We start from the raw sequence: 14,808 nt of genomic DNA, 5'->3' as shown, positions 1-14,808 counted from the left end.
AAGGAAAAACTACAATTTTGACATGTTGAGCCTAATTTTGCACATCTTTGTGCCTCACACAAGATGCCTGCACAAAGAAGGTCTGCAGCCGAAGGGTAAGAGTGTGCTATTTTGTTTGAAGACTCAATATTACTAGTGTTAGAGTTGATTAACGTTCCTCACTAGATCATTGAAATGTCCAGGAGAACATTTCAATTTTAACAATGTGTTCTGTCATTTCTATAACATTTTCTGTGTCTTTGCAATTTCATACAAATTTGCTACACATAAATGCTAGCCAGAAAATATTCCCAGAACACTGTAGCCTTAGCAAACTTTAATTAATTTCAGCAAGAGAATCAAGATGGATTTTGTCCAATGCAAATATAGAAATTGTGTTCCACCAATGATAATCTGAAATAGGTAAAAATGTATATAAAGCATCACCCCTACTATTGGCACATTTAGCCTGTCTCTCAGCTTTTATTTAACTTCTTAAATAACTTATGCTTTTATTTTTATAGCATGTTCAAAAAAGAACATGACAAATTACCTAGATAGAGTTAACGACATTGTTTAAATTCACATTTAAAAAATGTAATTTTCCCTCTTGTACGTTCAAAATACATTCCTAATCTGTTTCTATTCTAAAATATTTCTGTAATTCAGGGAGGTCACAAATCAAGTGTTATCAGTAACTTCATATTAAATTGATATTTTTTTTTTTAGGTACAAAACTTTTTCTACTCTTCCTTTTGATTCCCTAAACCAGCAAGGACACCATATCAATAAGTTAACTACCCTGAGTGCATTAAAAAAGTGAATTATTTTCTCTAGGGGTAATACTTGTGTACACATGTACCTACACATATGCACTTATACACAGAACTATAAAATATCCTTAATTTTTCCATGCAAGTCCTGAACTTGTCATCTAAATAACGACAAACAAGAATGTACATATTTACTGTATTTTTGTTTGTTCTATCCTTGGCAAACGAGCAGAGAAATCTAGCTTTTAAATTTTATGACCTCTGAAGAGAAACAAACAAAAAATATAACAAAAATTAAAATATATTTTTATCTTTGCCTTGAACATGAGTTAAGGGATGGTTTCTGCTCTCTTGATTAGACTGTGGCTTGATTAAAATTTTTAACTGGTGTTAAGTCTTGATTTTATGCCCAGGCTCGGTCCCCTGCCATTCCTTTGTACCAGCCCAGCATTTGTGTGGCTGTGAAGTTCACTGGATCAAACAACTGATCTGGTTAATTAATTACCTTTTTTATTGCCCTATGAATTTTTGCCAGGACAAGGCAAACAAGTTAAATAGCAGCCCAGAACGAGCAGACACAAAACCAGCAAGATGGGCACAGAAGTGCTAAAGCAAGGCTCCTTCATGCACTAACATAGCTGGTACGTGTTGTTTTCCAAGGAATTGCTACTTTACAGTATGATACATCGAAAAACAGGGGTAGTGGATTTTTGTTCCAATTCCCCGACAAAACCAGAAATTTTATTTGGATATTTCTGGAAACTGGGTGCAATTACAAGAGCTTATATATTTAATAAAATGGAAAGAGAACAACACAAAACCTGTCCTGATGCAATTTATGGTCATACTCTACAAGTCGTCTGGAAATCTTGCAAGTTTACCATGTGCCTTAACAAAATTTTCAGTACATACTGGTAAAATGAATGCAAATGGAACAGAAACTCCCATATAAAAAAGAAAATTATTTTTGTACCAATGAAGGCATATTTTCTTTTTTTGCAGATGATTATACTGCACTACAGCCTGTAGTTCTGGAAACTAGGTTTCTTTCTATAGTTCATTGTTTTTCCTAATGAAACTGGAAAATATGCATCAACTAAATAAAAATGAAAGGTTGGTAGATAAAAACATAAATCATTTATATCTTTAACTACAGAGCAATTCCAAGAACACACAAGAAAAATTAGTATGGCCAGTTTTGTTTTATAGGAATTTGCTATATTTTACGTAACACCAGTATTTGTGGTCATAAAACTGTCAGATATTCAAAACAATCAAGGATATACTTGAAACCAAACTTCGTATTGAATTAGTCACAGAATTCGTCAAACTGATATTTTGAGCTGTAGGGAAAGTTAGATTCTCCTAAATCTCATTCAAAGAGATTTTAATTGTAATCAGTGATTTAGGGAACTCAAGTCCATGTTGATTCCTGTCAAGGAAAGTGTTTCACAGTCGCTCACTACAAGCTTTAAGCCAAACCATATTGCCAACTGGCACTGTTTATAAAAATCTCATCCCCTAAAAACTAAGTTCACTAGCAGGCAAACTCTAAATGAGATGTTCTTTTAATGGGATCATGTTTACCATCCAACAACAGTCCCATGCTTAACAGTTTAATTTTAACAGGTTATTTTCATAAGATGAATTTACCAGAAAGCCTGTTACCAGGTTTATTAATTTAAGAAAATGGTTAAGTTCTGATTCCTATCCATATTTTGAAGACACAGACTTCTTGGAAAATAAATTTTAGCCAGATGTAATGTTTCACCCTGAAACATAGCTTTTATCTGTTTTATTTTGCATGAACGCTACTTGTGTGGTTGTCCTGTGATGTTTCTTTTGTGTAGTGTTTTTCTGAACCTAAGCATGGAGTCTTTCAGAAGCCTGAATCCTGCTGAGCCAGAGCTGGTCAGAGCTGGAGCTGGGGAAGCCCGAGATAACCAAGACTCATCAAAGGCTGTGAGCATCAAGCGGAGCATTTCAAAGGACAAGCAACTGAAGCCAAAAAGTTGCAACAACCGAGTACGCTGCCTTGAAAACACACAAGTGAAATACAGAAGACACGAAACGAAGTAATATAGTCTCTTACAAAAAAACTCTGAAACCCGTTATTTCTCCTGTGGTACAAATCATGCAAGTTGCAGGTGTACTGGATTCCCGGGAACAATTTTAAAAGAAAGGAATTTCTAAAATCAGAGTGCTTCAGAATGCTTAGGATGACACTATCCAGCCTGGGAGTACAAGGTTTGGTGTAAGCCGACGTCTTAAAATTCTCTTTATGTCTAGATCTGTCAGATTTTTAGATAATTTTAAAATAAAAGTGACATTGAAAGAATGAGCATTTTTATTTAAATAAAAAAATGCCACTTTGATTTCCACAGAGAGGAAGGCAGAAGATGACCAAGTACAGCATAAAAACATTATTATACTAAAACAAAAAACACAGGAAACAAATGAAAATAATGTGAACGTACACCGCTTAGCGGTATTTCTGACATGCTAGACAAACCATATTGGTGCACTTGCTCTGAATGTAGTCCTCCTACATATGGGCACGTGAAATATGCAGAAAAGGAGGTGAAGGGGCCATAGTATATGTAAAAAAAATATTTACAGTGACTAATTTGTTCTCTATCTTCAAAGAAAAAGCATCAGAAAAATTGCCATATGCTTAAATGGCAGCAGCTCCTGGCAATCAGCAAAATACAGCTCCAAAATGTACAATGGTGAAATTGTAACATGTCCACTGTGTAGTACCATCTGCTAGACTGAAGGATAAAAAAAAAGGTGATCAAAAATTACCTGTGGAATTCACAAATTATTGCAATTCACAATCCACATTGCTGATGGGAGATTTTAACAATATGGATTCATCCTGAATAATGCAAACAGTCTGACACTGATGAAAGTGGCTCCCTGTTGCCTGCAAGGAAATTTTTGTGATCCAGAAACTAAAATGCTCAAGCCCAGGAGAATCTATCTTGGGAGCAGTACTTATTTATAGAGACTCCAAGACTAAGGAAAACTTAAAGTAGGTAATCATAATTGATAGCTTGAATTCAGTGCAGAAGTAAGAAATAGGTTGAGTGCAAGAACAAAAGTACAGCTGCATCAAGTAAATGTTGAGGCCTTAAGAAATCTGGAAAGTAATAAGAAATTAATGTAATTTAGCTTTTGCTTTCAGAGCACGGGAAAAGGTGCTCTCTTTCCATTCTGTGTTTACTAAACATCTGCAGGCAAGTTTTGTAAATACCATATGCTCAGTATCTCTTAACAGGTTGCTAAGCTTATTCCAGAACATTTAAATGTTTTGAAGCCCTGGGTCTGCTTGTACTATACATTACTTTGACTTCACCTCATCCTGTGCTTTCCAGCAAGGAGAAGCAGCTGGTTTAAGTATAATTTATACTTGAATGGCTAAAGGTATCAGGAGCTAATAAGAAAGAAGAAAACTGAATTTAAGTCTCTCCAAAACAGAAAAAAACAAAAACAAACAAACAAGAAAAAGAGGTCAGGCCAGTGCTTCAATATGAGAAGAATATGTAGAGAAAACAAAAGGCCCCAAAAGAGCAGAAGCATTGTTGAGGTGTGTGTGAAGCACAACAGCTGGCCACAAGATCACCTCCATGTTTTCTGAGAACTTTATTTCACAGCTGGGCCCTTAGAAAGCAACTCCAAACATCATCCATGCCAAAAAGAGGCTCAGAAGATGGCCAAAGTGGTCAAAACATGTTTCCAAACTCATAAGGCATTTTAGTGCTATTTTAATACTCAGTGCCAGACAAGTCTTCACCTCTTACTTCAGCTGCACTAATTAGTAGCAGAGACTCTTGAGACTATTCAGAAGGATTTTGGGTGGGTGTTCCACAAGTCTTACAGGACCCGGCTATAATACAGCAGCTGTCTCACATATGGATAGTGCTACATATGAGATAAAATGGAGTTATTTAGTAGATTAGCCAAGATAAATTAATTTTGGTGGAACGAAATACTGGATTTTTTTTTTTTTTTTTATAAAAAGAAAACTTACTTGGAGCATTAGGAAAAACAGTCTGACAAACTATTCCAAGCGGATGAGTAACACGACAAATGACCAGCACAGAGCACTGATATTTGGGATATCGCAACTAGATATACTACTAGAAAATGCATCTTGCAGAATAAGCTTTCAATAACAGTAGACTCCATGATATTTTCTTTCTCTTTTTATTCTCAATCTAGGTTATTCTGTGATGCGGATTAGCAATCTTTGAGCTTTGTGAGCTAATTCAGAGAGAGCAATCAGTAATTTACATAATTAGCATAACAGTATTTAATTATGTGATTACTGTAAATATGTGTTAGTCTCTAATGGTGTAATTAGAATACGTAATTACTACTTGTAATTACATAATTAGGTATGATGACATACTAAACTTCTCATAAAAAAAAAACATATTTACAAGCGCAGTTATAGGGGCTGGTATAGTACACAATTATATTGGTGATATGAAAAGTTACCATTTTAATGCCAGCTGTTAAAACGTAGATGAATGCTAAAAGTTTGTGAACTGTGCCGTAGTACTAGAAGAATGTGTTGACTTTCTTGAACAGGGGTAGTTCAGTGACTACAGTCAGTACAAGCATTATTCCCATCCTTAATTATCTGTTATTTATTGATAACTCTTCATACACTTAGCTGAATGACATGAATATAGAGAGTGGTATAATGGAAGTATTAAAATATTTACATTTTGTAGCCTTTTCTAATTACTGATTTAAGTAAATTATTACTTTTCTCTTAAGTCCTCAAAACACATCTGATTTCACACTCCTCACTGGTACTGTCCCACACACAAGACATTGGTGGTACTACCATGTGCAGGTGCCTACCCAGACGAAGTACATTATACATAAAATGTATATTTACACGTGGTTACATATACATCTATAAAAATAAAAGAAATAAGAAATAACACATAATGATCTGGAAAATGCAATGATAGCTTCAGTCATAGCTCCCACTATCCCATCTCTAGCAAAACAGGAGATTAGTCTTATGTGTTCTATAATCTGAGCAATGTGCATGATGCAGCAAAAAAAAAAAAAAAGGATTAACTCTGAAGAGATGGATGAGATTCCTGGTAGAATTGCAAATGGTAATTTAATTGCATCTTATAACCTACATGAAGTGCTTCACCAGCAATTTGTACAGCAAACTTTAATAGATGTTCACTTTTTACAAGTTCTTTAAGGCAGACATATAGGACTGTAAAATTTCTCAAAACAAATCTTAAACTTTGATTTCTTTTTAGAATTATATACACATTGCATTCGATGCCTCAAGTATTTTGCCTGTGTGTATATAAATCTGGGAATTCAGTGAGGTTACTTGAAAAAATTCCGAGCTTGTAATTTGTGGTTATTGGTCCGTGTTATTTTTTTCCTCCCTTCCTCCCCATGTATCCACAATAGAACACAAAAAGATGAATCATATTCTTCAACTTTGTTACGTTTCATTTACATAGTATTCAGTTTTCAACATTTTTTTTTTTTTTTGCCTGCTCCACATAGCAGATCTTCCCTGAACTACAAATTTACTTTCTTGAATGTGGATGACTCCAGTATTTCAGATATCTTGAATGTGATATCTAATACTACCAATGCTGATACACAAATACTTTCAATTTTCTCCTTAAGGTACCAGGCTTGACATACCTTGGGACTATATTAGCTTTTCCACAACACCATTAAATTAACATTCTTTGTCTTACTTAAGCACACAGGCTTTCTTCTCTACCATAAGCCTCTAACATTTATTAACTCTTCAGGTATACTGCATTTTGTACCATAGCAATTTATTGCATTTTTGATATGTTAGTCTTTAAAATCACCTAGCCTTTCATATGTGAAGACCTCTTCTGTAGTTACAACTTTAGGAATCAGACCTTTATAGTGCCTTCACAGTCAATGTTACCAGTAAAATCATGCAATATTGTTCCCAGGACAGATCCTGGAGGAGCTCCACCAATGACTTCTCTGAAAAACAGTATTCCCACTTTCAGAGGCTAGAGACATGTCAGGGAAAGTAACATATATTTTTGCCTTGCTCCTCCACTTGTTAGTATCTGCTAATAATTAGTGCGAAGACAAGATACTAGGCGAGATGAATCCCTAGTCTGAATCAGGTTTTATATTTTTCTGTTTTACGCTATTTACTCCTTCTTGTTTGACTCTTGGATACTAATTTTGCATTTTTCAGATGTTTCCACCATCAGATGCTTTATGTGAATGCATAACAGATTTGCTGTCTTAAATTTCCTCCATTTTTAAAAGAATAAGATGGATATCTTAAGCATTATGTATTTGTAGACTACAGACATATTTCTATAGTCATTTCTGTATAAGAAAATATTGATTTATTTTATTAAAAATTAGACGTAAAAACATGCAATACTTACTCTGCTGGCAGTTTCTTCCCATAAATTCACCTGGACATTCACAAGAATAGTTGGCAACAAGGTCTGTACAGATTCCACCATTCTTGCAGGGTTCAGCCTCACATTCATTAACATCTGCAGGAAGTACACAAGGTAATGTCAGGATCAGCAAAGAGAAATTGTGAAAGTAATAGTTGTGAAAGCAATAAAAAGGGCAAGTGTAGGGTCCTACACCTGGGGAGGAATAACCCCAGGCACCGCTACAGGTTGGAGCAAACCTGCTGGAAAGCAGGTCTGCAGAGAAGGACTTGGGAGTTCTTGTCAACTACAGGTTGACCATGAGTCAACAGTATGCCCTTGTGGCCAAGAAGGCCAATAACGTCCTGGGGTGCATTAAGAAGAATGTGGCCAGCACGTTGGAGGAGGTTGTCCTCCCCCTCTTCTCTGCCCTGGTGAGGCTATATCTGGTGTACTGCATCCAGTTCTGAGCTCTCCAGTTTAAGAAGGCCAAGGAATTACCAGAGGGATTCCATGGGAGAGCTATGAGGATGATTAGGGGCCTGGAGCATCTTTCTTACGAGACTCAGAGAGCCGAGTCTGTTCAACCTGGAGAAGAGAAGCTGAGAGGGGATCTCATCAATGTTTATAAATATCTCCAGGGTGGGTGTCAAGAGGATGGATCAAACTCAGTGGTGCCCACCAAGAGGATGAGGGGCAACAGACACAAAATGAAACATAGAAGGTTCCATCTGAATATGGGGAGAAACTTCTTTACTTTGAGGGTGACAGAACACTGGAACAGGCTGCCCAGAGAGGTTCTGGAGTCTCCTTCTCTGGAGCCATTCAAACCTGCTTGGACACATTACTGTGAAATCTATTCTATGTATACTTGCTTTAGCAGGTGGGTTGGATCAGGTGATCTCCAGAGGTCCCTTCCAACCCTGATCATTCTGTGATTCTGTGATTCTCTAATAAGTACATTTTAAAGCACCAAAACACAACATACTTGTACAATTGACATTAGAAGATATACATTCTTTTGCCCAGCAAACATGCTCAGTAAAAGATGTGATTAAACAGGGCATGCTGTAGCAAAAAAAAAAAAAAAACAAAGCAATCTCATATAAATTTTAGCTATTTTCATATACCTACTAAAGTTTTACTACGTCCTGTCATAAAACAGGATTTTAAGTTTTGCTCAGGGATTCTCACTCTGCCTTCCAGAGGACACCAGGGCCACAGTTTTGAATACACCAACTAGATTACAGTTTGGTCTTCAATAAACAAATTCAATTAGTTCTAACACGCTACGCATTAGTGATCCTTGCAACTTCAAGAAATGTAGCTACTTCTTTATCAACAGATGCCAAGTAAGAATGTCTCTCAGTTCTTCTTAATTCATTAAACATCTAATTGACAAGCTTGTTCGACTCTCTAAAAAATTTCCTTTCTGTGCTTGCATTAGTGGGCAAATTGAAACTAATCGCTTGATCTAGAAGCTTGCAAATTTTATTAGATTCAAAAGACAGAAAAGGTGGTTATTTTCATTTGAGTTTCCCTTTTTCAGCACATTGTGTCAAATGCTGCAAGAATAATACTCCCCTGTGTTTTCCAGAGTAGTAACCTTCAAGTATAATATCAGATTCTTTCTCTCAAATGCAATGTAGTATTTTTCAGTCACCACAAATAGGCAGATTAAGGATAAGAATATCTCATAATCAAAATTCTCCATCCCTGAATTTACATTTACTCTGTATGGAGTAGAAATGCTATATGGATTTTACACTTTATTGTCTCAAAAGGCTGCATTGATGCATACAGTTAAATATTCAAAAGATGGTAAGCTCTTTCTCACTAAGACTTGAAGTCCTATTGTGTTAGACACTATAAACTGCAAACAGAAAAGCAGTCTTGTTCTATAATCTTGTTCTATAATTTTACTTCACCCACTTTTGAGTAAGTGTGTGTGAATTTTGGATACAGTTCTCGATAAAGCGCACACATGCATAGCAGAGAAATAAGTTCAAAAGACAAGACACTTCACTGACATGAACTAATTGCATTAATTGGTGGGCAAAGCACCCTCTGAATTGAAGTAATACTCCTCACTGTTTCGTTGAATCTGCTTTTGTCCCTAAAATGCAAACCCGCTTTGCACTGGACTATACAAACACAAGATGCTACACAGGTGCCTAAACTCAATGCAATAAGGCCTGCGTAGAAGAAGTAGAATTCAGTTCTGTCAACAAAGCTGCTCGATTTCTGGCATGTAATTCTTCTGCTTTTAATTTGATGTTTTACATATACAGGCTGTAGCAATGGGCTGAACAGCGACCTCATGAAGATAAAGAAGGGCAAGTGCGAAGTCCTTCCTCTGACCTTGAGGAAAGGCACCAGTACATGCTGGCAAACTGATCAGCTGGAGAGCAGGCTGGGGGAAAAGGACCAGGGGATCCTGTTGGACAAGTTGACCATGAGACACCAATGCACACTCAAGGCAAAGAAGGCCAACAGCTTCCTGCACTGCATTAGGCACAGCACTGCCAGCAGGTTGACGGAGGTGATTCTTCCCCAGTACTCAGCACTTGTGAGGCCACACCTAGAGTTTTGCATCCATTTCTGGGCTCTCCAGTATAAGAGAGACATGGACATACTGGAGAGAGTTCAACAAGGGGCCACTAAAATAGTTAAGGGACTGGACCACCTTGCCCATGAGGAAAGTTTGAGAGAGCTGGCACGTTTAGCTGTGAGAAGAGGAGAGTCAGGAGGAAACTCATCAACAAATATAAATACCTGAAGGGATGGTTCAAAGAAGATAGAGTCAAGCTCTTTTCAGTTGTGGTCAGGACAAGAGGCAATGGACACAAACCAAAACACAAGACTTTCTGTCTCAACATCAGAAAGTACTTTTTTACTGTGAGGGTGACTAGGCAGTGGCACAGGTTTCCCAAGGTGTTTGTGGAACCTTCATCCTTGGGGATATTAAAACACCATTTTGATGTAGCCCTGGGCAACCTGCTCTATGTGGCTCTGATTGAGCAGAAAGGAGTGGACCAGATGACCTACAGAGGTCTCTTTTACCCTCAACCTGACTGTGAATCTGTGATAATTTTCACATTGGTGTCAACAGAAATACAAGGACAGACCTTCAGATAAATGTGGAGTCTAGTTTCAGTTCTTTGAAGTAGAAAAAAATTCAGATTTTTATACTGAAATTGATGACAGTTACTGTCTCTGAGCTTCTTTTTAATCCTTTTTGTCTTACTATTTGTTGCCTATAAAGGTATCATGTATTGGACTAATAAAAACTCACAGCTGAATTTCTGTTTGTTAAAGAAGGAGAAGAAGAGTAATAGCTTAGTGTGCGAGAAATAAAACCTACCAAGGGAAATGACCGAAGAACAGACCTGCTTAATTCTAAATGAAATTATTTATATGTACATATAAAATTTAACAAGATTCTTCAGGTCCCTATTTGCCTTTTTAAGCAAAGCCCATTAACCTTACGTTTTCATCAGGTTATTTGTCACTGTAACACAGGCTAACACACTTGTGGGAAAAAATATCAAGGTCACTGTGAACTAAAAAACATTGAGTGAACATATGAACTATCTCTTACTTGGTGAAATAAAGGTAGTAATCTATTATCTTAAAAGCTTTTCTGTGTAAAGATAATATCTCCTCAAGATTTTTTTTTTTTTCTAATTTACTCTTCATAGTGAAATATGTAGGAAAAAATGCACAAATTTCCAGTGTATTTTATTTTGTCTATGCGATGATGTAGAAAATAGACTGAACCTTAAGTATCAGATAATTTTAAAGCTATCCTCATATTCTGTCCCTGTGGAGAAATTAGCAATTATCAGTACAGAAAGATGGAAGGTTTTATTGTTATCTTTGATACTTGGATCCTACAATGTTTTTTTTTCCCAATACTTTGAGAACCTTTAGTCCTATCAGTTCAAACAAATATGTCATATTTGATGAATGAGGGAAGACTAGCTCACTGTAGCATAATGTTTGATACCAGAACAAACGTTAGCAAAATCAAAGAATGTCAGGGACTGAAAGTGACCTTAAAAGATTATCTAGTCCAATCCCTCTTCCGGAGCAGGAACACCCAGATGAGGTTCCACAGGAAGGTGTCCAGGCGGGTTTGAATGGCTGCAGAGAAGGAGACTCCACAACCTCCCTGGGCAGCCTCTTCCAATGCTTCATCACCCTCACTGAGAAAAAGTTTCTTCTCATACTTAAGTGGAACCTCTTGTGTTCCAGTCTGTACTCGTTGCCCTTGTCCTATCATTGGTTGTCACTCAGAAGAACCTGGCTCCATCTTCGTGACACTCACCCTTTATATATCTTTAAACATTAATGAGGTCACCCCTTAGTCTCCTCTTCTCCAGCTCCAGAGCCCCAGGTCTCTCAGCCTTTCCTCACACGGGAGATGCTCCACTCCCTTCAGCATCTTCATGGCTGTGCTGGACTCTCTCCAGCAGTGCCCTGTCCTTCTGGAACTGAGGGGCCACAACTGATGTGGTCTCACCAGGGCAGAGTAGAGGGGCAGGGGAACCTCTCTGACCTACTGACCACCCCTCTTCTAATCCACCCCAGGTACCATTGGCCTTCCTGGCCACAAGGGCCCAGTGCTGGCTCATGGTCATCCTGCTGCTGTCCACCAGGACTCCCAGGTCCCTTTCCCCTACACTGCTCTCCAACAGGTCATTCCCCAACTTATACTGGAACCTGGGGTTGTTGCTACCCAGATACAAGACTCTGCACTTGCCCTTGTTCTATTTCATTACATTTTTCCCCATCCAACTCTCCAGCCTGTCCAGGTCTCTGGATGGCAGCACAGCCTTCTGGCGGGTCAGCTGCTCCTCCCAGTTTGGTGTCATCAGCAAACTCGCTGACAGTGCACTCTATTCCTTCATCCAAGTCATTGATGAATATGTTGAATGGTACTGGGTCCAGTACTGACCCCTGAGGCACTCCACTAGATACAGGCCTCCAACTGGACTCTGCCCCATTGACCACGACTCTCTGGCTTCTTTCCTGCAGCCAATTCACAGTCCACCTCACTACCCGATCATCCAGTCCACACTTCCTCAGTTCAGCAGCAAGGATGCTGTGGGATACTGTGTCAAATCCTTTACTGAAGTCAAGCTAGACCATATCCACTGCTTTGCCATCATCTATCCACCATCTATCTATCCTTTAGATGGAAAGATAATGAACTGAACTGTGTTGAAGAAAGAAGCATAAGTTCTATAGAATTATTGACTTTAGTATGCATTATTTCATTTGAGTATGCAGATATAGAATATTTAATTACATGTGTTGTTCAGATAGCAATCTTATGCATTGTAGTAACTAAAACACAGATAGCTGTGCACTAATGGAGAACTCAGAAACAATAAAATAAAACCTACATAAAAATCCAAACCTGAAGAAACCAACACCTGCCACCTCATTGTCAATCCCCCAAGATTGCTCTACTGAAGGTGGATTCTGAAATCAATTGTGTTACAGGAACAAGAATCACTGACCATTTTCTGAAAACAGATTGTTCCTGGAATAACAGCTTGAAGGGCTAAGACACTTGATTAGGAAGTAAATGCTATGCTAAGGCTTCTTTTTATTCTGATTAAATTTACATTTCATACCTTCTAAGATAACCAGAACTACAAAGCTATTAAGTACACTTCTGTTGGAGGCACGGTCATTATGCACCCTGGAACAGAAGCACATTGTCAGAAACTGGGTGAGGAAGAAAAAACTTCATTGTATTACATGGTGATTTGGAGAATTGTCATGAGGCAGAGTTCTGTGGCTTTGTCTTTCTTTGCTGGATTATTTATATATTTTTAATCCTCTATGTATTTAATAAAACATGAATAAAAACCAATACTGTACTTGCAAACATAATATAATTAAAAATACATAATCCCCATTTTGGACTCTACCTGTCTTTTTCTGAAAAATTACCCTACATGAAATGAGTATATAAATGATGTAAATGTTATAATCAAAAATTTAACTATTACTTTCAGTAAATTGAGTTCTTCAGCAAGCTACTTGCTGTAAACTTGACTTTTTGTGATGAAGGGACTGATAAGCTCCATCAGTTGTTTTTTGCCACCTCAGCTTGCATTTTGGCTGCAAATGCTCACCAGTACCTTGTTGCTGTCCTCTGCCTGCTTGTTCTTTACACAGCCCTAATTCCTTGTTCCTGCCACCTCAACCCTTGTTTGAGATCCAGGACTACCTATTGTACTACAGACTTCCTGAAGTTTCCTCCTGCTGACAGGCACATTTTTTCCTTATCCTTTGATTGCATACTTATTTTGGCTTCCTGATCACACTTGGTCTGCTCATCTCAACTCTAAGTCATGTTGTTAATCAGTCTTTTATTTTGATAAAATGGTTTGTTCATTGCAGTCACAACATCTAGTTTCAAGTGTCCATAATGGAAGTCTGCTTGGCCCTTGTTAGAAACATTGATTATACAAATCCAGTTATGCCTTACTAATATTACAAATATTTTTTCCATAATAAAGTTAATGTAGTGTTTAAAAAACAGATAGGAAGAGAAGATCAACTGGTTATAACCTCTATATCATAACCGTCTTCTATGAAGACTAAACCACACACTGGATAAAGATCAAGTCACAATTTGAGAAACAGGACCCCTTCCCAACCCACTTCCCTTTTTTTTTTTTTTTATGGAAACGAAAAACATTAGAAACTTCCCTACCCAGTTCTATTTCAAAATCAAAGTTATTGATAACTAACAATGTGATTAAATACATTTAAATTTGGAAACTGGTAAGGCATAAAGTGGAAAAACATGTAGTATGGAATAGCTGTCTTTTAGCTGGAGCTTTTCTTGTAGTTGTTTGGTGGTTCTTGTATGTTTTTTAAAGTCTTCTCTGTATTTCTTTCTTTCTTTATAGTGCTCCTGATTGAAACACACAAGCAAGCACTCTATCATTAGGGCTACACAAAGTGCATGATAATGCTTGCAGAACTTTGCAATATCTATTATTGTTTAAACAAGAACTTTGAGATGTTCAAATTTTTATTATTACTTTCCTAACAAATGCCATTACAGTCAGATTATATACTCTTGTTTGTTATTACAGATTTGTACCAATTCGCTCAAGCACAATAATTTTTATGAGACATTCAATGGTAAAGCTCCACTGAAAAGTTTTATTTCATAAAGGATCTGACTCAAGAGTATCAAGAGATTATCATAGGGCTATCTTAACAGTGAGCTACTCAGTTAAATAACAAAATTTCAAGGGTTATAGCATTTCACCTATAGAAGGACACAACTTCTGTAAGAGCAGGAGACTTTTGTTAAAATATTTACCCCTCCCCACCTTCCAAAGTCATAAAAATGTTATTTTCCATATTCCTGTGGTTTATTAAACAAACCTAAATTATAAAAGGTCTCCTAAATGAAGATAACCTCTCCTAAATCAATAGAAACTTTTTGTTCTAAAAATCTAAAAAAAAAAATAAATTTGTATTGAAATAGAATAAAAAAAAAGATCACCAAATATTTGCAAGCTCAGGTAGATCATGTTCAATTTTCGTTTAAAATATACAGAAGCGATACATAATTATCA

The 14,808-nt window shown here is 37.0% G+C and overlaps 1 protein-coding gene across 4 annotated transcripts in view; it reads right to left on the bottom strand.

The window, feature by feature from the left end:
• EDIL3 (EGF like repeats and discoidin domains 3) overlaps nucleotides 1-14,808 on the bottom strand; it is a 250,484-nt gene that overhangs the window by 96,839 nt on the left and 138,837 nt on the right. For all 4 annotated transcript variants that reach the window (XM_071801892.1, XM_065860558.2, XM_065860557.2 and 1 more), the window contains one exon: nucleotides 7,196-7,309. In XM_071801892.1, coding sequence (XP_071657993.1) covers nucleotides 7,196-7,309 — 114 coding nt within the window. The remainder of the gene's footprint in view (nucleotides 1-7,195; nucleotides 7,310-14,808) is intronic.

The sequence above is a fragment of the Patagioenas fasciata genome, chromosome Z, assembly GCF_037038585.1.
Source record: "Patagioenas fasciata isolate bPatFas1 chromosome Z, bPatFas1.hap1, whole genome shotgun sequence".
Classification (NCBI taxonomy): Eukaryota; Metazoa; Chordata; class Aves; order Columbiformes; family Columbidae; genus Patagioenas; species Patagioenas fasciata.
This window is presented reverse-complemented; position numbering and strand designations above follow the sequence as displayed.